Here is a 23,339-nt window from a genome sequence, read left to right as displayed (position 1 = left end):
AATCAGACACAAGGTTCTACAATTTAATGAGGAAATGTGTTGGCATTCTCCCGGCCTCCCCTAGCAGTCCCTCCCCTGCTCCAGCCACCTCCCCAACTCTCGCCGCAGCCGCGACACTCTGCTGACCCCTCGTGGTAGAGGTGGGCAGCGGTCCCAGGCTCCCGGAGGCTCCCGCTGGCTCTTCCCAGGCTGCAGAAAGGGGCGAAGCGTCCACTCCTACCTCCTCCTTTTCCCGCCGGAGCCTGGCACCGCGGGGTGTGGAGGAGGAAGGAGAGAAGCCTGCACAAAGAAACCTGGGAGAAGCGAGGAGAGTTTGTAAGCTTTTGCTAGCACCTCCCACACAAACACTTCTTGGATTATTCTAACTGGGCTGCTATGGAATCCCTTATTCCTGTCTTGTTCTACGGTGGACTCCAGAAGGCACTGTGCTTGGTCCTACCACCTGTCTCAGTCGCTTGGTTGGGGGAGGGATGCTCCGTTTCCAGGGCAGTTACTATCGTTAGCTCACCTCACCAGGGAGTATTTAGAGTTTCGTTTTAGAGGTGACTGGTGTGAGAAAACAGAAAATGTAAGCAATTTAAATAAAGTCAGTCATTTGTTTAGAAGGAATTTGAACTCAGGTCCCTGTAACATCCCAGTTCCTCTCGGAGGACTTTATCTAGGTGGCCCCAGAGGCCAAGGCCAATCCCACTTTTGCCACAGACTCTGCAGTGATTTTTTTTTAAAGTTTGAATAAAAGAGGGAATTTATTAGAAGGGTAGGAAGGTTCTTGCACGGATTCCAACAACTGTAATAGGTTAATAGAAGCATACCTTTCTGAAGGACAGGTCATGTTGTCATCACAAACTTCTATTTCTGGATTTGTCCTGGACGTTAATCCTCCATGTATAGTGCATAAGGGAACTCCTTGTCTTGGGGTTATTCAGGAAGGAGACAGTCTCTGGAATCAGTCACTTCCTCTCCTGAGGGGACCACAAGCGGTGGAGGTGGGAGCTGCCACCTGCTGCTTTCTCTGCCCAGTCCCACTCTGATCCTTGCAAAGGACAGCATATGGGGGTAGAGGGCTGTGCTCCCAGCCTTAATGGACATTCTCTTTCTAATGTCAAGTGTGGAAGATGGAGTTTAATTTTATAAAAGGGCAGGGAAGACTCCTACGTATCATTTCAAGTGCCAGATCTCTGCTGCCTCCAATGACCTTTGGAATCATTGTCCTGCACCCTTCTCGGGTGCCCTCTCATCAGTCACTCTTTTCTTGAAATGTGATCCCTCTTCACATTACACGGGGACTCAAACTCAATCTTGAAAGATATATCTAACCGCACCTCCTAATGCTTGAGAAAGGCCTGTAGCCCCTTCCCTCCCCAGCAAAAGGCAAAATGCCAGAGGGTGGGGATGCATCCCAGGCCCTGGTGTTAGGACACTGCTGCCGTTCGTTCCCGTCAGGCCTGACTCCCCATCCTCTCTTGGTATCAGGGGGACAGTGCGGAACCCTCTCCGGCCACCTGCCATCCCCAGTTCCACTAGGCGGACTACAAGCCCCATGATGCCGCGGGGCCGAGCTTTAACTAGCTCTGCCCGGGGCGCCCGGGTCCCCTCCTCTTTCTCCCGCATCCCCGCGGCTCTTGTCCGCCGCTCGGGCTGAAGGCTGGGCTATGTCGCCGTGGGGTGCCGGGGGCTGCGGGCTCGCGTCCCTGCGGCGGCTGCAGTGTCCCCAGGGCCCGCGCCCCTCGCGCCCTCGCGCCGGCGCCGAGCGACGCCTTTGTGTGCGGGGGTGTGGGAGGCGAGGCGCGAGTCCGCGCCGCGCCGCCGAGTGCCCGCTCCCTCCCCGCACGGGTGGGGGCCTCTCCGCGCAGCCTGCCGCCGCCGCCGCCGCCGCCGCCTGGCGAGGACGCCCGCGGCCCGCGCAGCCCGCACCGCGCCGCCCCCGCCCGCCGGCAACGCTTGCACATGCCCGAGCCGCAGCTCTGCGAGCAGGCAGCGCCGGCCCCCCGCCCCGCGGCCCCGGGCCCCGGCTCCGGCGCCGTCTTTCCTCCCGGGCCGGGCCCCGCGGCCCCGGCATGAGGAGCGGGCGATGATCCCCGCAAACGCCTCTGCCAGGAAGGGGCCCGAGGGCAAGTACCCCCTGCACTACCTCGTGTGGCATAACCGCCACCGCGAGCTGGAGAAGGAGGTCCGCGCGGGCCAGGTAAGAACGCCGTCGGGGAGCCACGGGGACCCCGGGCACGCCCGCCTGGCGTGGGGAGGGGGCGCGGCGCGGGCTATCCCGCCTTCCCGGCGAGTTTGCAGCGCTTCTTTGTTCGCGGCCGCCGCTTTTGTGCTTCTTGACCGGAATCATGGCAGCGGCCCCCGCCCGTTTCCGCTGGTCTGGACCGACGGCCCACACGTGTTGCGGACCACCTCCCAGATTGGGTAGGGGACACTGTGCCTCTCCTCCGCCGGAGCTGCGGGGAGGGGCTGCCGGCTCGGTCTGTGCTCACTGTGGGAGAGTCCGCCCGCTCAGCCGAGCAGCGACACCTCCCGTGAGGGTGCGGAGGTGGGTAAGGCCTGAGTGTGTGAAGGGGGGTGGGGGTCATTGGTCAAGGATCAGAGAATAGGTTGTGACCTCCCTGGCATCCCAGCCCCACCCAGTGCCCTCCACCCTCACGGTGAGCTCCTGGTCTGTTTGCCCAGACTGACAGAGCCCCTGGATCCCTCAGACCTCGGCCCCCGCTCGGGTTGGGGAAGAGAAAGAGACCCCCTTCGGGAAGCCCTGAAGGGCCTTGTCCAGGCGCTGAAAGGTGCTCTCCTGCCCTCTGGTGCTAGGGCCTGACTTCTAGGTGCTGAGGAAGCTAAGGGCCACTGGCCACAGGGAGGATTTGAGGTTCTGCCCACAGAGCAGCCTCCCTGGTTCCTGCTAGTCAGTGAGAATTGATGGATCAGCCAGCTTTGGCTGGGCAGTGGCCTCCAAGAAGGTGGGGTAAAGGGATGGAGCCTCCTGGCCATTCTAACAGACCGGGGCAGCCAGGGGTCATAGGTAGTTCTCAACTCTGCCTTTGGCCCCCAGGCCACAGGTAGGCACTTGTGGCATGGACGACCCACCCTCCAGTCTGGGGAAGCAGGAGCCAGAGCTGGGCCAGCCTGCCCTGGTCTGCCTCAGGGGAAGGCCTGCAGACTTGGCCAGGTTCTGAGGCCCAGGGGAGAGGTCCGCTCAGGAGTTGCCCCCTTTAGGAATATACCTTTTGAGGGCCACTTTCTGAGCCACAGGAAATTCAGTTTGAGGAGCTGTCTGCTTCCCAAGGGACGAATGAGGTGGAGAGCGGGACATCAGCGGACAGTGAGGGGGGTGGGGTTTGCAGTGTGTCTCTGAAGTCCACCGTTGGGCCCTCAGACCAGCGTGGCATCCAACTTGGAAAAGCAGCCCCAGGAAATGTTGGGGTGGCCTGAGTCTCCATGCCTCTGGACTGACCGGAGTGTTCCACTTCTGTTCTACGTCTGCTTACACACGGGTGCTCCAAGTTGCTCCTCAGACCAAGTCTCTATCTATCATAAAGGAGTGGTTTGCAGCCGTGAATGTCTGGTAAATGAAGCAAGGGCAGAGGAGTAGGTCCTGGGGGACAAAGATGAACAAATGAGGCATAGCCCTGCTCTCAGGAAGACCCCGTTGTGGTGTGAACAGGGAAGTACTGTGTGGTGTGCGTGGTGGTGAGACACAGTCAGTCCGGTTTCTTCTGGTTTTTCTCTGGTTTCCTCCCCAGAGGGCAAAAGAAGACAAGCCAGGTTACATTACAGATGACAGAGCTTACAGCTGGAGGGATTTAAGTCTGATCTGAGAGGAACTTCCCAATGGGTTGGCTTGTTAGGCAGAAGGCTAGTAGTGGCTGATCTCCAGAATGCCTCAGTGACACTCCCCTGCCCAAGGGTTGGGTGGTCCTTTTCTTGCCAAGATTGGAGAGAGCCAAAATGTGTAGAATCAAAGGCTCTTTCACACAGGCCTCTCTGACTGATGGTCCTGGGGTCAGCAGCCCTCCTGCTGGGGTGAGCCTGGGATGGGGAGCCCTGGAGCACACTGTGGGCAGGAGTGGTGTGGGGCCACTGAGCCTTCCTCTTCTGCTTCCCTGAGGCTGCCACAGAAACCAGACTCGCCCCTACCCCCACCTTCCCATGCCCCCACTGTGGTGAGTTAGTGTCTCCTTGAAATGGACAATGCTTGCCCTGATCCAGGGTAGGAGGCATATAGAACACTGGTTGAAATTAACCTTTTTCAACCACAAAGGAGTCAGGAGTCGCTCTGAGGGTGCCAAGGAAAGCAGTGCCAATCAGTCTGGGTAGAGAGGCTTCTGGGTGGGAGAGGACTCTGGGGGAGAGACCTCTGTCTATATCCCGACTCCAGGGCTGACCCGGAGCTAAGCTTGTCCAGATATGCACTGCTCACTCCTCAGGGTATTGGGTGCCCAGGGAGAGCTGAGGATGCCCAACCCAGCTATTTCCTACAGGGGATGGTTCTCAGGCAGCCACCTAACACCACAGTGAAGCCCCATAGACCCCAGGCATCCAGGCGGGGTTCCTTGACCTCTGGTCCTCCTGGTATCAACTGTCACAGAAAACATCCAGTCTGTCAAGCAAATGGCAGCTGGGTTTCCCTGGTCTTCACTTGGCATAGCTGCCTCTTCACTCCAAGAAAGCCATGCAGAGGCCCTCCCATGGGCAGGCATGGCAGTGCTGGCTGGCTGAGTAGGGGGTGGCATGGCAGACTTCAGAGAAGGTTCGTGGGTTTTGCTCAGCCCCTTTTCATCCCCGCAGCCTTGATCTTTTGAGGTTTGCAAGCAGGGAGTGGTGAGGAGATGGGAGATGCCCAGCAGGTGTGTTTTAGTGAAGTGAAGGGTCTGTGGCCACCCTTAGCTGGCACCTGACAGTATGATGGTTGGTGGGTGCCCTGCTTTCTCCCATGCTCATGCCCTGCCAGGTTGGGAGGGGCAGGGGCTTGAGGCCAGTGGACATGCCAGTTCCCCCTTGGCTGGTGAGGCCCTGAGGTTGGCACAGCCAGCTGGCCATGGCCTTGGTTCTGGAGTCATGAGTCCCTGGCTCCCTGGGGGTTCGGAGGTGGAGGTTACACTATATAGCTCCCTGTGGGAGGGGAATAGGATTCTTCCCCAGCAACAGGTACTCCAGAGGTTTCAGAGACTGGTTTCAAAAAAACATTTTTTTCTTGAGGCTGTGTCTGCCATGGTCCTCCTTCCTGCTTTCCCTACTTCACCCTTCTGACCTAGAAGCAGGAAAGATGGGGTGGCACCCTTGGATGCTCAGAGGCTGCCCCACCAAGGTACCCATTGTGTGCAGGAGCATCTGTGACCCCTCTCCCCCTAAAGTGGGCAGTCCCGGGTGTGGGCCATCACCACAACTGGTGAGGTGGGAAGCTCAGTAGAGGGAGCTGCAAACCCCAGAAACCAAAAATCAATGTCTGGGATGAGGGGGAGGGGCTGCATGGGGCAGGATGGAGGGAATCAGCAGGTGCCACCGCTACCCGCCCAGCTCAGCGTGAGGAAACATCCTGCCTCCGTGCCCTCTGGTGCACTCAGGCTACCTGGTGGGAGAGCTGAGAAGCAGTGGCCACATCAGCCTCTGGCTGTTCTCGCTGGGGCTGAGGGAGGGAGGAGGGCCAGGAAAAGAGACAAACGCTGAGCAGGCCAGGCCCCACACTCAGGGCCCCTCACCTTTCTTCTCCAGCATCTGTACTCAGGCTGTACATTTGGTGTGTCCCTGTAAAATTTCACCTAAGAAAAGGATTCCACTAATGCTCAACATGTTAGAAAAATACCCTGCTAGCGCTGTTCAAGGGGTATGCATGTGCAGACACGCTGGCAGCAACCCGTGTGGGACGCAGGAGTAGATACATGCCTGTAGAGCCAGAGGGCAGCTGGGGTACGCTCAGGGGTGCACATGTACTGTGAGTTTAGAGGCAGACTGTGAATCCTTATGATGCCTCTGCACATGTGAGTGGGAGCAGGGAGGCTCTCTGCCCAGGGAGCCCCAGCTCCTGGGTTTGAAGACCCCTGTGTTTGACTCCTGCTGAGGCCTGCTGAGATGCAGTTTCCCTTCTCTTGGTGAGGAGGGCTGGGTGTCGGGTTTCTTGGGAAACCTTTTCATTCCTGCAATTAAACAGCTGTAGGCCTTTGCTGAGTAAATTAATGAATTCTCCTGCCTGGGCCTGGAGCAAGGCGCCACTTATACTTTAGGCCCTGCTTTGGGCTGGTTGCGGGAATTTCTCTGTCTTGGCTGGGCGGATGCAGGGCCCATGTTGGCCCTGGAAAATGGCAGTGCTTTGGGGAAAGCTGTCGGGAGAGCTCTGGAGGAGTGGGCGTGGGGAGGGCCCCCCCCTGCCCAGCGAGCAGGGCCAGCCTCTCTCCAGAGCCTGGGGCTGGGGCACCCGAGGGGGAGGTGGCAGGCAGCACCTGGAGCCTGGGACTGGGTGGGGTGCCCTGCCAACTCCCTGGGGCCTTGTTAGCAGCAGCAGCGGGTGGAACAGGGGGAGGCCTGGAGGGCTGGGCTGCAGTGCCATGGGAAGGCCACCTCCTTACCCCTTCAGCCAGCTCACGGTCTGTGTATCTTCCGCATTCCCACCCCAGGGCTCAGGACCCCGCTCAGGCTGGACCCCAAAGGGCGCAGTCCAACCGGGAAGGGGCAAAGATTAAACAGTGCTCTCTCTCCTCTGTGGGGAGCTGGTGTAGACAAGCAGCAAGGGGTTGCTCACATCTCCAAGCCACAGCTCAGAGGCTCCAGGGCCCAGGCACGCTCTTTGGGGGCGGGGGGGGGGGGGCTCCTTATATGTTTTAAAATGATGAAATGGCCAACCCAGGGTTCTAACTAATTTAAATTATTTACAAATTATTACAAAAATTAAAAAAATTTTGTGACTAATTTAAATTATTTAAAATGTTTTATTTTTGACAAAGGAGTTCATACTCACGTTTTAAAATATTTCACTGTTGCTAGAAAACTGATGAGAAGCAGCAGTCCTCACTCCCTCTTTACCTCTCTGCTTCCCCAGAGGCAACCACTTTGAATTCTGTAGGCTGTTCTGTTGTTTACCTCTGTAGTTATAAACAGTATACTCCTACAACCATTTATTGGTTTATCAATTTTGTACTTTATTGCCTTCTCCTCCTCAAGTCCCTTAAATGTAGTCATCTGTGCATTTGTTTAACATGTTTATTAAGCACCAGCTCTGTGCCAGGCTCCATCTAGGGACTGGGGATATAGCATTGAATAAAACAAGAGTCCCTCCCTTTGTGGAGCTTCCAGTCTAGGTGAGGGAAACAATGAAAAACAAACACGCAATTTAATGTTGGAAGAGAACGAAAGCAGGATAAGAGGCAATAGCTGGATAGGTAGCAGTTGTCATTTAAGATGGGTTGTAAGGGCAGCCATTCTAAGGAGGTGACATTTGAGCAGTGACAAGAATTGAGTGAGGGAGAAAGCTTTGTGGCCATCAGGGGAATCTAGGAAAGGATGGTTCTAGGGAAGGCCAGCGTTTAGGAGAGGAGTTTGGAGGAGAGGTGGGAGAGCACGTGAGTTCAGACAGATGCCTGGGGCTGTTGGAGTCTATTCTGAACCAGATGGGAAGATTTTAAGCTAAGGGGCTGTCAGGACCTGAGGAACTTTTCACACGACAATTGTGGATGCAAGGGCCATGTGGAGGGTGGACTTAAGGGCCAAGAGGAGACTGGAGAGACCAGTGCGGAGGCAACAGGGCTGCCAGGTGAGAGATGGGACGGCTCTAGCCAGGATGGGAACCAGATGGTGATGAGAACTGAGAAGACTGGGTCTATTTTGAAGGTAGAGCCTAGAAGGGCAGCTTTTGCTGATGGATTAGATATGGAAGGTGAGAGAAAAGGAAGAGATAAAGACAGTCACAGAGTTTTTTTTTACCTGGAAAGTGAGTGCGCTGCAGTCCTGTTTACTAACATGGGGAACTGGGAAGGTGTAGCTGTCCAGGAATGGCTGAAATGAAGAAAACCAGGGGAAGAGAAGTCACGGGAAGTCAGGATGTCCCATTTTGTTTCATGAATTCAGTTTTTCTGAGGATGTAAGTTAGTTTTCCCCCAAAAAAGTTTTTTGTTTACTGCATCGACAGTCTTTCCTCTGGGTTTTAAGCATCTGTTTGCATGTTTTGGTGGCTTTCGTGTTGATGGTTTTCTTCAAATGTCCAGGCACCCCTGGGTGTGGAGCTTATTGATGCCTGGGTACTACTGTAAGATGATTGGGTGGAGGCTGGCCTGCTTATTGTAGGATCCCCAAATGTCTGTACCCCAAGGCCTTTCGTGCTGCTAGTTTCTCCAGTCCAAGATAGGACTGGTCCAATCTCCTGCCAGGAGTAGGATGGAACAGTGGTGTGTGCAGTCTGGCTGCCTGGTGGGTCAGGACCTAAGGCAGTGAAGGTGTTGTGCCCAAAGTCGTGAATCCCAGAAGACCACCAAGGAGCCAACACCGATGCAAAAGCAAAGAGCCTTTATTCGAGCTAGCTCGAGCTCAATCTCTCATCTACACCAACGCAGTGGCAAGATGCCAGAGAAAGAGAGTGAGTTTCAATACCACAAAGGTTTTATGGGGTTCTAGGGCAGTTGGTGGGGTGATGGTCGTGGCTCTGGTGGATTGGCTGGATCTAGGGGTAGTTGGTGGGGTGATAGGTCATGGCTCTGGTCAATTGGCAGGGTCTAAGGATGGTGGGTGAGCTCTTTGCTGACTGGAGAGGAGAGAGACCAAGTTCCGATTGGGTGAAATAGGATCCAGGTCCTGATTGGCTAAGGTAGGATCCGGGTCCCAATTGGCTGAAATAGAATCTGGGAGCTTGCCCTTTCATTCCCCTCTTTCTCTGGATCCTAAGGGACCCAATGATGGGTCTAATAAGGTTTTGCAGTTGTAAGGAGATAAAGGCTGATACTATTGTCTTAGCACCATTAGCTGGACTGTATTAATTCTATCTTTAATAAAAGTTATCAGTTAATTGAGGATACATGGTCTAAAGGTAACAAGATTACTAGGGGCTTGTATTGAGCATGGAGGACTATCAGTTGGACGGCCCCCACGTGGTCTCTGAGAACCTGGACCAGCCTGTTGATGATACAGGGCCCAAGGGTTAGTAAAAGGAGTAGGATGGCAAGGGGTCCTTGAATATTAAAGATAATTTCCTGCCTTGATTTCTCTCTGGGACACTGGCGCCTTGGTTCAGGCACACATCAAAAGACTGCGTGCCCAGCCTCTAAGGTGGGCTGAGATATTGTCTATTTGCTAAAGAAACCTGCCTTTTACTATGCCATCTACAGCTGGGTCTGCATGCCTTGCTTTCTCCAGAGGCTCTCACCTTATTCTGTCTAAGCCTATGGTCCCTGTCTCATTCTCCCCTCTACAGATGGAGACCCTGGCTGCTGCTAGGGAAAAGGGGTGATGACCGCTCTGGCTGCTTCATGCTGAGAGGGGGCACAGTAAAGGGTGCAGCTAGGTCTCCGTCATTGGTCAGTTGAGAGGGCCTCAGAAGGTTGGCACTTCTATTCTGGGTTTCATTTCTATTACTATTTGCAGTTTTGCAGCTTCTAGGCAAGATAAAACAAATTGTGTTATTAGGTTAAGTAGCAACATCTGGAGTTGGATTTTCTATTCTGGAAGGACAAACTTGACGAGATTAAGAATGCATGGTGAATATGAGAACTAGAAATATGAAGACTCTAATTGAGAATCATAGTCAGGTATTACAGGGAAACTAGAATTCTGGATATTAGGATTTAGTATAGATAAGACAGCATTATTGAAACACTTTTCTCTAAAATCACCCTTATTTTTATTAGAATTAGCCAGATTAAGAAAACAATTAAGAGTTGGCTTGATTATTTGCATAAGTGCAGCAAGAAGAGCAATTGATTACATAGGCTCTTTAAAACGTGCCTTGCTGGAACTTTTTGTAAGGAATTTCAGATTGAACTTTTAAAGGCCTCTTGAGGCCAGACAGCCAAGCCAGACTTGCCATCAGGTTTTGCCTGCAGTACCTGTAGATTTGGGTGAATTCCTCTCTTCTTGGGCTTCCTGTGCCTGCCAGGAAGTGACCTTCCTTACTCACCTGGTCAGGCTGCTGGGAACTCTGTAAGCAAGATACCAGGCCAGTTCTTCCAAGGGGCTTTGTTGGCTTTATAAAGTCAACCTCAGTTCCTTAAAGCTGTCTTGTTCATATCTGAGTATATGCACGTGTCTCTCAGGTATGATATTCCAGTCAAAGCGTTGGTAGTATAACCTGTGTTTTTAATTGGTCCTCTTACAAGGAAAGCAGGTTCTTATTGAACTTATGCAAATAAACATACTGCCATGAAACATAAAAATACTGAAAGCTTTTAAATTCTTTAGGGGTCAGGTAGAGAGAAAGATAAATGTTTCAATTCTGCTTATAAAGGTATTGTCATTCATGAAACTATTGTCAGCTTAAGAGAAAAAGCTTAAAACACTTTATCAGCAACATCTGAAACAAAAAGTCACAAAACCATCTTCCGTAGTTCACTTAATCCTATGTAACCAATACCTGTTCTAGTTCTTTACTAGTGTAGGAGTAATAAAACAGTGACTATAAATGGCAAAAGACTTACAAATGACAATGGCTAAAGATCTGATGAGAGCTTACTGCAAGACAGTAGACATAAGAAAATTTGGATATTTCTGTAACAAAAAAACAGTAACAAAGTTTAGCATCATTCCCTTTGACAGTGCTTTCCAGGTAATTAAGCAGGTAAGTATATATCAGATAAATAAGCCAAATTAGTCAAATACTTTCTCCAATGAGGAAGAAAAAATTCCTCTGACATGTTCCAGGGGCCCTCTGGAAAATATCAGAGTTAACTAGAGGTAAAAGTACCTTTTTGAATTTGATTTTGGGAAGTTGTCAGAAGGAAGTTTATTTGGCACTTGCTTAAATAGTATTATAGGTTGCTATGAAGCAATACTTATCTATTTAACCAGAATGACAAAATACCTCAAAGGCAAATAAAGAAGTTTACACAGTTGTTAGCAAACTTTAGCTTTTAGTCTTTTTAATATTGAGGTCATTTTCTTAAATACTCAGACTTTAAGCATGAGAAACTTCTTTGATAAAACAATTAGAAAGCCTTTTGCAATCTTTCAACATTAAGAGCAGACTAACAGTTTAAGAAAACTTTGTCTTTTTAACTGAAAACAAAATTCTAATTTTGCTGTGTACTTGATACTGAGATTCATTTGCTCTAATTTTATATAGCATGACCATATTAAATTCTTCCAAAGCTTTCTACAACCTTCTTCTTATATTTAGATTTCTCTTTCTAAATAAACAGCTGTACTTTACAATAAAGTTACTTTCTTTTATCAAAAGACATGTTCTTTAGCATACGGAAATGTTTTCCTTATTACTTTAAGTAGTTTTAATTAGAACTTAAAACCACTAGGTATCTTAATTTCTAGTGAACACTGAGAAGCAGGCTATTGTAAACTGTTATACTAGCATTCTTTAGATTGACAAATTTATGAACATTTTATAATTTCTGTAACTGTGAGCTTTACAGCACAATCTCTCACTAAACATAAAGTATATCAGCTTGGCAAAACTTTAAGATTTTAGGTCACTACAAAGATTCTCAGGCTGCAGGTAGGTATACACACTGTAACATGCAATTAAAGAGGTGTTCACTTGTCACACTCACTTAGTTCACTCATTCATAACAACTATGCTAGATTACTTAAAAGACCTTTACTGAATATTAGACAAAGCCAAGCCTTTAAGCATTTTATTCTTAAAAGATTTAGCAGATAACATCTGACTTAAATGACCTTAGGTAAACTTAGGCAGCTGATAACTACAAGGACATGCCCGCCTCAGGCAAACCCAAATTAGCATTAATGCTTAACATTTTTTATCAGATTTTCTGGAAGTTTTAGAATGCCCAATTTTCACAAGCACTTGTCTTTAAATCAATTTCATTAATACCATCCGAAGGTAGAAAGATATTTTCATTTACACACTTAGACACACAAACATACAGACTGAGACACAATGATAAGGTTCCCTCCGGCAGCCAGCCAACGTTAAAGAACGGCCACTCGAGGTGCAGAAAACACGAAATTTTCTCTTCCTGATGTCCATGCTCAAATTGTGAGCTCTCTCGCTAACGTCTGAGAAAAATGGTCTGTCATGAGAGACAAGGGGGTAGTCTGCGTCTGTCCCATTTCTTCTGTCAACAAGACTAAGACAAACATGACAAACAACAAAGAGGCGCCTACAGAGAAGAATCTGCCGTGGCCACGGAGGCAAAACTGAAAGTAAGTTGAGGGCCTGTTGGACTGCAGCGGCAGCCGACTTTCCTCAAAGATGAGGACCTCGTCCTCCAGATGGGGGCAAGGGACGTCTCCCAAGACCCCTGGTCGGCGACCTGCCAGCGCGTCCGCCTAAGTCAATGCCGACCCTGATACAGATTGGAGCTCCTACAGGCTTATACAGGCTTGCTTGCAAACAAAAACAGTGAGACCCAGATAAAGACAGAGTGAGACACAGGTAGACAAGGACAGACAGATAACTGTGTGCACTCACCAGCTAGCACAGGGCCCTCCAGGTCAGGAGTCCTGGGGGTCTCTGGGATCCCGGACGAGCCCCCAAATGTTGTGCCTAAAGTTGCAAATCCCAGAAGACCACCAAGGAGCCAACACCTATGCAAAAGCAAAGAGCCTTTATTCGAGCTAGCTCGAGCTCAATCTCTCATCTACACCAACGCAGTGGCAAGATGCCAGAGAAAGAGCGAGTTTCAATACCACAAAGGTTTTATGGGGTTCTAGGGCAGTTGGTGGGGTGATGGTCGTGGCTCTGGCGGATTGGCTGGACCTAGGGGTAGTTGGTGGGGTGATAGGTCGTGGCTCTGGTCAATTAGCAGGGTCTAAGGGTGGTGGGTGAGCTCTTTGCTGACTGGAGAGGAGAGAGACCAAGCTCCGATTGGGTGAAATAGGATCCAGGTTCTGATTGGCTAAGGTAGGATCTGGGTCCCAGTTGGCTGAAATAGAATCTGGGAGCTTGCCCTTTCAAAGGGACTGGGCTTCCACTGCTCACCAGATTTCAGCCCCATGACCTCATCCTCAGCCCAATGTTTCTGAGTCCAGTGGATCTCAGGATCAGTTGCTGTGGAGAAGAACCCCCTGGCACCCTGCAGAGGGGAAATGGGGGTATCTCCCAGCTTTACAAGTTTGGGGAAGGAGCCAGGGGTTCTGAATTTTAACCAGCCCCCCTGTATTCACCCCTGAGCCCCTCACTCCCACATCTGCTGTTTCCACTGTCTGCATGGTTTGCACCTTTCAAGGGTGCTAGGGGGGAGATCTGGCTTGCTACTTGCTGGGGTCCCTCTGTGAATGCTCAGGTTCTAGTATCTCTGCCCCCCAAGTCAGTTGTGATGCCCCAACCACTTCTCATGTTCTAAAAATGTGTTGACATTTCTCATCTCCTCTTTATTTCTGTGAGTTTTAAATATTTTTGTTGACATTCTTATAAATTCACCATTTGGGGCACTCTTCACTTCTTTTTGTAGATTTAAATTTCTATCTGGTATCATTTTCTTTCCACCTGAATAGTGTTAACATTTCTTGCATGTCTTCTACTAATCAATTCTCCTAGCTTTTGTTTGTCCACAGGTCTTTATTTCCCCTTTATTTTTGAAAGATATTTTCCATGGCCTGTAGAATTCTAGGTTCACAGTTTTTTCCCTAGCACTTTAAAGATTTCATTCCACTGTCTTCTAGCTTGCATGGGGTCTGATAAGAAGTATGTTGTATTTCCTATATTTACTCTACCACACATACTGTATCGTTTCCCAAAATGCTTTTAAGAATTTTTTTTATCACTACTTTTCAGTATTTGATTATGATGGACCTCGGTGTAATTTTCTTGGTGCTTGTCTTATATGGGATTCATTGAGTTTCTTGGTCCCGTGGATTTATCTTTTCATTAATTTCTGCAACAAATTACCACAGACTGGGTGGGTTAAAACAATAAAAATGTATACTCATGTTTTTGGAGGTTGGAAGTCCAAACTCAAGTGTCAGCAGGACCCCGCTCCCTCCAAAGGCTCTAGGGGAGAATCCTTCCTTGCCTCTTCCAGCTTTTGGTGGCACTAAGCATTCCTTGGCTTGTGGATGCATAACTCCAGTCTTTGCCTCCACCTTCCATGGAACTTCTCCTCTCTCTATGTATCTCTCCCCTCTGTGTCTTATAGAGACATGTCATTGGATTCGGGCCTGCCTGGGTAATCCAGGCCGATCTCATCTTGAGATCCTTAATTTAATTATACCTGCAAAGACCCTTCTTCCAAATAAGGTCACATTCACAGATTCTGCTCGTTAGGATGTAGACATATATTTTCTTGTATTCAACCCACTACTAGTTTTTTTTTTAAACAAATTTGGAAAATATTTGTTTTATCTCCCCTACCTCCTTACCCTATCCTCGGATCCATATGTTAGAATGCCTTATAGCATCTCACGGATTGCTAAGGCTCCTTGAATGTTTTCCAGTACTTTTTTCTTCTCTATGTTTCAGTTTGTATAGTTTTATTGCTGTGTCTTAAAGTTCACCGATTTTTTATTCTGTAGTGTTACTTCCATCCAGTGATTTTTTCATTTCTGATATTGTACTTGTTTTCTCCTATTTGTTTTCCCCAGAATGTCGTGCTCATGTTTAGCTTTGTACTCTTGAGCATGTTGAGCCATTCATCATCTTTATTATTTCTTATTATGTTTCTATTAAGGGATTTTTCTCCTGATTATGGGTCACATTTTCCCACTTCTTTTCAGGTCTAGTAATTTTTAACCAGATGTTGGACATTGAAAATGTTGTGATGTTAAGCATCTGGATTTTGTTGTCCTCCTTGAAAGTATTACGCTTTGTTCTGGCAGACTAAATTAAGTTACTTGTAAATCAGTTTGATCCTTTTGAGTTTCTTTTTAGTCATTATTAGATTGGGTCAAGGCAAGCCTTTTCTCTAGGGATAGTTGAACCCTACTACTAAGGCATAATCCTTCTCAGGTCTCTTTTGAATAATGAACAAGAATTGGGGTAAACAACAAAGACTCTCCAGTCTGGCAGGCTAGAGCTTGAATGTCCCCCTGCCCTGGATGACCGCTGAGAATTTATCAGCTTATTGCTCCTTTTCTGCCTGGTGTTGTTGAGTTTCACTTTATACATGTGAAGTTTAGTATTCAGCAAAGATTCAAAGGGACCCCATGCAGTTTTCTAGAGCTCTTTTATCTACATAGCTCCCTCCTTCCTGAACTCTGCCCTGCAACTTCTGGCTTCCTCAGCCTCCCTGAACTCCTGTCTGTCTCCTCACCTCTTCACCGAGACTATCATGCTCTGATGGAGATTCCCCTCCCTGAATTGCAGTCTGGAATGTTCCTTCAGCTAGAAATCCAGGCTATCATAAGGCCCATCATGTTTTGTTTCTCTTACTTCAGGGATCACAGTCCTAGCCTACCTGTTGCCTAATGTTTAAAAACAATTTCAAATATTTTGAACCAGTGGTTTTTCTCTATTTACGGTGGAAGGATAGTTTCAATGATCTCTTCATAGTTGGAGTAGACATCTTTTACAGGCATTTCAATCAAGTTTTAAGAAGGAGGGGGGGAATTACGTGCACATGGTCAGTACACTGTATTTAACTAGAAATTCTAGACTCCTGGAATATGTTTAAATATTTGTATTTAACAACCATGCTTTTATCACCCACCAAAAATCTCAAGCAATATAATCATGCTATTCACAAAACATTAATAGGATTTTTTAAAATGTTAATACATAATGTCCCACAGGCACAAGATGTAGGTTTGAAGTTGTATCATGAACATATTCTTTCATTCCTATCAATGTTTTACTATAACTGTTCACTAAACCTCACTCAGTGATCATGTCAGTGATGTAAATTGGTAGCCCTCCCTAAAGGCGTGGTCTTGGACTCCAGGATACGTCCTGTCTCAGGTGCTGTCTTTGGTAAGCAACCTCTCTAGACCACCTGTAAGCTCCAGGTTTACTCTTTGAAGGCAGCCTGGGGGGCCTTGAAGGAGTGAACCCAGTTGGGGACTTAGGTGGACAGGAAAGAGGAAGGCCCTCCCTTTCTCGGAGTTACTTCCTGTCGTGTCCCACAGGCCCCTCCCCTCTCACCGGACCCCAGCTTGTGTCTGTCTCTTCCATTACCTTGTGAGGTGGGCAAGGCAGAGCAGCCAGGAGGTTGCTGCCTGCTTAGAGGTTGTTGGGCTCAGATGGGCTGCCTCAGAAGTGACAGGGCTATGTCTTCACCTCCTTCTCCAGGTGGACATTGAGCAGCTGGATCCCCGTGGCCGTACTCCCCTACACCTGGCCACCACGCTGGGGCACCTTGATTGTGCTCGTGTGCTCCTAGCACACGGTGCAGACGTGGGCAGGGAGAATCGCAGCGGCTGGACAGGTGGGCACCCCTTCTCATCCTGGCCCCACAGCCAGGGTCTCCCAGCTTTATGTCCTCACCTCTGGTTGACTGAAGGGAGCCCTAGGCAGGGTTCTTCCTTGTGACCTCTCCGTTCCCCAGTGCTTCAGGAGGCTGTGAGTACCCGGGACCTAGAGTTGGTGCAGCTGGTGTTGCGGTACCGGGACTACCAGCGGGTGGTGAAGCGGTTGGCAGGCATCCCCATGCTCCTGGAGAAGCTGCGCAAGGTGAGGGCCAACCTCCCAGCCTCTGTGCTGTAGCCTTTGAGCACTATTGCTAGTGCAGGCTTAGCCATTCTCTTTCTCATCCTCTAGGCCCAGGACTTCTACGTGGAGATGAAGTGGGAGTTCACAAGCTGGGGTAAGAGGTGCTGATGGGGCCTCTCTGGGCACTCTCACACCTCAGGGCCTTTGCACTTGCTGCTCCCTGCTAGGAGCATTCTCATAGCTCTTCTGTGGCATATTCTCGTCTTATAGTTCTCAAATCAATGCTGCCTCCTCAGACCTTTCCACATTGCCTCAGACACTGTCTCAGTTCCATTATTATGATTTCCTTCATTTTGTAATGATTTGTTCATTTGTTACCTGTCACCCCTTGCTGGAAGGTAAGGTCCAAAAGGGCAGGGGCACTGTTTGTTCAATGTTGTATCCCCAGAGACTGGAATAGTGCCTGGCACACAGTAGGTGTTTAATAAATACTTGTTAGAAGATTGGATGGAAGGTTGAGTGAATGAATGAACAAATGGTAGAAATTCAAGACTTGGCAGTGGCTGAAACATGCCTGTCCCCAGCCTTGGGTTGATTATATCTGAGTGACTGTGGTCTACATTGGTGTGGGGGAAGTTGGGGGAATGGGCTACTCTCCCACCAGTTTCCTTACCCTTTCTTGGCCCACCACTAACCCTGACCCCCATGCCCTGAGGTGGCTCAGCTTGGGTGGGCCAGGCAAATTGAAGCCACCTCTGACTTTCCCTTCTACTTAGTGCCCCTGATATCCAAGATCTGCCCTAGTGACACCTACAAAGTGTGGAAGAGTGGTCAGAACTTGCGGGTAGACACCACGCTCCTGGGCTTTGACCACATGACGTGGCAGCGAGGGAACCGCAGCTTCATCTTCAGGGGCCAAGGTCGGGCAGGTGGGAGGTGGGGCAGGGTGGGGAGGCTGGGGACAGCCTGTCACTCCTAATCCCCCTTGTGCTGTTCCGTGGCTGGCAGACACAAGCGCCATGGTCATGGAGATTGACCACGACCGCCGGGTGGTGTACACAGAGACTTTGGCGCTGGCTGGGCAGGACCGTGAGCTGCTGCTGGCCGCTGCTCAGCCCACCGAGGAGCAGGTGCTGAGCCGGCTCACCGCACCCGTTGTCACAACGCAGCTTGACACCAGGAACATCTCCTTTGAGAGGTGAGTAGGCATAGCCTGGGTAGCCTGGAGCCAGATGAGTGGGGTACCCCCTCACCTGCAACACTCTCCTTCCCCAGGAATAAGACTGGCATCCTGGGCTGGCGCAGTGAGAAGACTGAGATGGTGAATGGGTATGAAGCCAAGGTGAGGCCACAGCTCCCAGGTGCCAGACCCTGCCAAACTCTTGCCTATGGTGAGCTGGGCAGTGGTTCCCTGAGGTTTGGAGGTGCAAAGGCAAGGCAACATGGAGGGAAGGGAACTAGCCTCAGAGGCAGCTGATGCGGATGGCCAGAGTGTGTTGAACACTTCCTATATTAATGTTCAAGGCACTGTTCTGACATTTTATATGTGTGTATGAATATGTACATGTGTGCACACACATGCTCATTTAATTCTCATGCAACCCTTTTGGGTGGGTGCTATTATTATTCTCATTTTACAGATGTTTATTGAGCCCTTTCCACAGTATCCCACTTAATATTCACAACTTGATGGAGTAGGATGTGGGCCATTTTTTGATGATGAAATAGAGGCTTGGAGTGGTTACATGACCTGCACAGGGTCACACAGCTGTGACTAAGCTGAGGTTCAGACTCTAGCTGCCTGACTCTAAAGCCATGCTTTACCCCTGAGAAGCCTGTGTTGGTCACCCTGGGACTCCCACATCACCCACGTGGGGCTACACAGTGCTGTGGATGAATGAATGGCCTAACAAATGCTGCAAGGTTCTGTATTATTTCCTTCTGGAAGCTTTCCCTGCTTCTGTGGGCTGGGTTAAGACCTCTGCTTTTTGTTCCCACAGCCCTGTCCTCTCCCCACCAGTGCACATATTGTAGTATAACTGCCCATTTTCTCATCTCTTCAACTAGATTGGGAGCCTAAAGAGGGCAGGAGTCATGTCTGGCTATGTTTGCTCACCACTGTATCCCTGCTGCTGCCTCAGTGCCTGGCACATAAAAACTCCTCAAAAAATGTTTGTTGAATGAATAAGAGAATGAATGAATGACTTCATATATTTACTTGTCCAAAGGCCTGGAGATTGGAGCAAACAGTTCCTCCTGCAAACAGTTCCAGAGCCTTCCTTGCAGGAAGTGTCCATAATGCCTTTGGAAGCATAGGGCAGGGATACCAGAGCTGTCTTTGACCCTTTCTTTATCTGTCCCCAGGTGTATGGGGCATCCAATGTAGAGCTCATCACCCGGACACGGACAGAGCATCTTTCAGAACAGCACAAGGGCAAGGTTAAAGGTAAGGAAGCAGAGGTGGGTGTGAGGAGGTGTGAGGAATCATCTCCCACTTGAGCACCTCCATCAGTATTTTCTCTCTGACATCCTAGCAAAAGCCAGGATACTTTTTTTTTTTTTCACACAAGGGCTTCAATTCAAGGGCCTAGTCCTAATGATGAGAAGTGGCTGCCGAGGGCTGCTAAGATTCTAAGCGAACATTTGGGCTCAATGGGAAGGAATGTTACAATTGATTACTAATGTCTACACTGAATTTGGGAGTCGTGAGAAACGTCATGTGTGGTATTTATTGGCCATTCAAGTCTAGTGGGACATACCCTAGGCAGAAAGTCAGGGGGCCTGTCACTGATTCTGTGCCTGTTGATACCACATCTGACTCTCTGGGCATCAGTTAGTCTGTGCAAAGTGGAAATACATAGTTTCTACCTCAAAGAAGTACAGAATGAAGTCACTAGTATGGATGTGCCTGAAGGAAAACACACACAAACATGTATATCCCAAAACTGCTCATCAAAGGTAGGTATTTTTTTTGTCCAAAGTCACCAATCTGGAGAGTGACACTGTTGGAAGTGTCCTGAGCCCCAGGCCTACTTTTATGCCAACTGTGCTTATAGTAGACCTGGCCCCTGTCCCTTGGAGTCCTCGGTCACACTTCGATGACAGTGCCTTGGGCATGTGTTGTGGGGGAGCCATCCCCCCTCCCACCGGGAGCAGTCTCCTCCCTAGGTCTTGGGTGCCCCTGCCTCAGAGGGCTGCAGTGTCCTTGAGACACCACATTTCTTGTAGGTTGTAAGACACCGCTGCAGTCCTTCCTGGGAATTGCTGAGCAGCATGGGGGCCCCCAAAACGGGGTGAGTGTGCACCAGGGGTGCCCCTGTGTGGAAGGCTGTGGGTGTGGCTCAGGAGGAGGCCTGGGAGGCATCCTGCTGAGCATGGCCTGTGTGGCCCAGATGCCCACAGTGCTGAGGCCATGTCAGCTCCACAGCAGCAGGGGGACAGCTCTGGGGCTCATAATACCAAACAGTCGGCCTGGCAGCAGGGACTGAGGAAGCCTCCTGGGCCCCTCCCCATGTGGTACAGACCCTGGTCACTCAGACTCTGAGCCAAGCCAACCCCACTGCCATCACCGCAGAAGAGTACTTCAACCCCAACTTTGAGCTTGGCAGCCGTGACATGGGCCGCCCCATGGAACTGACCACCAAGACACAGAAGTGAGGCCCCCTGCTGGTGCTGGAGGTGGGGTGGGCAGGGAAGGCCATGGGCTCAAGAAGGTGCTGGGAGGACACGGCTTCTGCCATGCCCCTCACCCCTTGGGATCCGGGGCACAGGTTCAAGGCCAAGCTGTGGCTATGTGAGGAGCATCCCCTGTCCCTGTGTGAGCAGGTGGCCCCCATCATTGACCTCATGGCTGTCAGCAATGCGCTCTTCGCCAAACTCCGGGATTTCATTACCCTGCGCCTGCCACCTGGGTTTCCTGTCAAGATTGGTGAGACCCCAGCCCCATTTCTCCGTAGCTGCTGTGGAGGGGTGGGGCTTAGATGAGGTAAATGGGCAGGGTTAAGGTGTGAGGCCATGGGTGGTGGCCCCTGATGGTTTCCTTATCCTCAGAAATCCCAATATTCCACATCCTCAACGCCCGCATCACCTTTGGGAACCTCAATGGCTGCGATGAGCCGGTGCCGTCCGTGCGAGGCAGCCCCAGCAGCGAGACCCCTTCCCCAGGCAGTGACTCCTCCAGTGTCAGCAGCTCCAGTTCCACGAGTGAGACACTGCCCCTCAGAACGCACCCTCACCTGCCCCTGTTCCTGGGGGGAGCAGGCCCAGAGGGGTGGGCAGCCCCCATGCTGACCCCAGCCTGGTGCCCTCAGCCTCATACCGCGGCTGTGAGATCTCCCCGGCGTTGTTTGAGGCCCCACGCGGCTACAGTGTGCTGGGTGGCCAGCGGGAGGCAGCCCCCCGAGATGACGATGACGACCTGCTGCAGTTCGCCATCCAGCAGAGCCTGCTTGAAGCGGGCAGTGAATATGACCAGGTGCGTCCCCGCAGCCACGCTGGGCCACCAGACTGGCATCCCCATAGCTGACTGGCTCACTTCCCCTCCCTTCAGGTCACTATCTGGGAGGCGCTAACCAACAGCAAGCCAGGAACTCACCCCATGTCCCACGAGAGTCGCCGACAGGACAGGTCAGTGCCCTCCAGTCCAGACAGGGTTTGGAGACACCTGTCACTGCTCTCTAATATATAAGCACAGAGCACACCATTACCGTGTCACAGTGGGTGCCAACTGAGCAGCCCCTTAGCCCAGAGAAACCATGGTACCCTCGCCAGGGCTCCTGCCAATATCGAGATGGCTTATAGCACCATCCTTTCCTGACCCTGAGGTGGGCGAGCAGGGTTCAGCCCTCATGGCCTCGAGCCCCTCACCAGTATAGGCGTCGGGACTGGGGTTCTATGAAATGCCCACATGCTTTGGGCCGTGGTAGACTGGGAGGATGGGCTTGGTAGGGGCTGGGATCTCCGCAGCTGTGTGGGAACCAGGGAGGTGAGGCAGGACTTGTGGCCTCCACTGGAGGGTGACGAAGCCTGCTCTGCCCTGGGGTCTCCATGCTCTCTCCCGGCCCGGCTTGTGGGCAGGTGCGCCCCGGAGCCCTCGACGTATCTTACCCGCCCCCAGGAGCACCCCGCCTACGCCTCAGCGCCAGCCGGCGCCCACGGCGTCGGTCCCCAGCCCCCTGCCCAGCCCAGGCCCAGGCCCAGGCGGCCACGTGTTCCGGAGCTACACCGAGCAGCTGCGGCTGGCCATGGAGCTGTCGGCGCAGGAGCAGGAGGAGCGGCGGCGACGCGCGCGCCTCGAGGAGGAGGAGCTGGAGCGCATCCTGCAGCTCTCACTGACGGAGCAGTAGCGACCACTGCCCGGCCCCTCGGCCACGCCACCCGTGACCCGCCCTGGAGCGAGAGTCGCCCCAGCCCGCGCGCCCGTCGAGCTGCGGCCGGAGACTGGAGCCGCCACCTCTGAGGCTTGGCTGCGGCGCACCAGGCACCAGATGCCGAGGGGTTCAGCACAACCAGGGGTTACCTTCCCAGGCCAGGGCCCTGGAGGCAGGTGGCACGGCCTGGTCCCCGTGCTTTGCTGTATCCTGAACCCCCACCCGTCTCCCCTGGGCTCAGATCTGTCCAAGGCCAGAGCCGGCGGTCCTGACGGGGAGACGGGTCCTTAGAGGAGAGGTGTCCCCATCCCTTTCTCCTCCAGGCTGGTCCTCCTCCCTGCTCCTGACCCACTCCAGGACACTGTCCGTGAAGCCTTTGCATCTCCGCTCTTCACCCCTGGGGGCAGCTGAGCTCCACACGTGCTGTGTTGCTGCTTAGTCCCAGACACAAGCCAGCACGACCAGGCCAGGGCCCAGCCCCTCCCATACCCCGGCATTTCAGCGTCAAGTGCACTTAGCGGGGTGCCTGGCTCCCTCAGCCCCACACCCCTCCCAGGTCTCAGGGTGGTCCCAGCTTCTTGGGTTGCCAGAGGTGGGAGTGTCCCCATTCCCAAGGCACGTTTTTGTGATAAGGGAAGGTGCCCGAAATGGCCCCCGGGCCTGAGCAAGGCCTGGTTCCTTCATGTTGTCTTGGCAAATGGCGGGCATATTGGGCTGGAGCAAGCACTAGACCCTGTCTCTTGGCCCCGCTTATGGGCAGGTGCATCCTGGGGCTGTCGACATATCTTACCTGCCCGGGGCCCTGGCACCACCACCCACCCTTTCCCACCAGCTGCTGCTAGTCCTCTGTGGTTGTGTGTCCCACTTGCCCCCACTCAGGGGCTGACTTAAAAACCCTTCATCCAATGGTGCTAATCCCTGGCTCGACCCTGCTCCACCCCACTCACCCACCCAGAGAAGCACAGACCCCACCAGGGCCAGGGGCCTACCGCATACCCTTGTTCGGGGGCTCTGGGACTGGCCTTCCTGGATCAGCCCGTGAGGCTCAGAAGGGACACGAAAGAGATGGAGGAAAAGAACAAAGAGAAACTGTTCCTCTCACCCCCTTCCCTGATGCCAGGGGCACCAGACTGATTCTGAGGCACAAATAAAAGAGGATTCAAACCCGAGGTTTTTCCTACCTGGCTTTGCTGGGGAAGAAGGACAATCTGCGGGTTGGGGTTTCCTTCGGAACCGCAGGTGGTAGGGCTCTGAGGTCAGAGGGTGCCCAGTGTGTCCTGAGC

General features: G+C 51.6%; 1 protein-coding gene and 1 long non-coding RNA gene across 10 annotated transcripts; one reads left to right on the top strand and one right to left on the bottom strand.

Moving 5' to 3' along the window:
• Positions 1-9: 9 nt before the first annotated feature.
• Positions 10-2,512, bottom strand: LOC108406639 (uncharacterized). The gene is made up of 3 exons (XR_001855497.3): positions 2,132-2,512; positions 813-962; positions 10-293 (listed from the first exon to the last, which is right to left on the bottom strand). It is a non-coding gene; the product is annotated as an uncharacterized lncRNA (long non-coding RNA).
• On the top strand, positions 1,918-23,225 carry ANKRD13B (ankyrin repeat domain 13B). Of its 9 annotated transcripts, none has more exons than XR_001855495.3 (15): positions 1,918-2,185; positions 16,328-16,463; positions 16,584-16,708; positions 16,796-16,841; positions 17,464-17,607; positions 17,696-17,885; positions 17,963-18,029; positions 19,052-19,133; positions 19,916-19,980; positions 20,210-20,340; positions 20,513-20,615; positions 20,738-20,890; positions 20,998-21,161; positions 21,237-21,313; positions 21,804-21,958. XR_001855495.3 is itself a non-coding variant. In XM_017675441.3 (15 exons), exons 1-15 carry the CDS (start codon positions 2,072-2,074, stop codon positions 22,030-22,032), a joined length of 1,881 nt encoding a protein of 626 aa, XP_017530930.3. In that variant the 5' UTR covers positions 1,918-2,071; the 3' UTR covers positions 22,033-23,225. The 9 variants fall into 9 exon arrangements, 7 of the variants coding, with proteins under 7 accessions (XP_017530930.3, XP_017530929.3, XP_036878731.2 ...); XR_001855496.3 differs by having other exon boundaries at positions 21,764-21,901; XM_017675441.3 differs by having other exon boundaries at positions 20,458-20,615; positions 21,804-23,225.
• The last annotated feature ends 114 nt before the right edge of the window (positions 23,226-23,339 follow it).

This window comes from Manis javanica, chromosome 4 (genome assembly GCF_040802235.1).
Source record: "Manis javanica isolate MJ-LG chromosome 4, MJ_LKY, whole genome shotgun sequence".
NCBI lineage: Eukaryota > Metazoa > Chordata > Mammalia > Pholidota > Manidae > Manis > Manis javanica.
The sequence above is the reverse complement of the archived record's forward strand: the minus strand, read 5'-3'. Positions and strand labels throughout refer to the sequence as shown.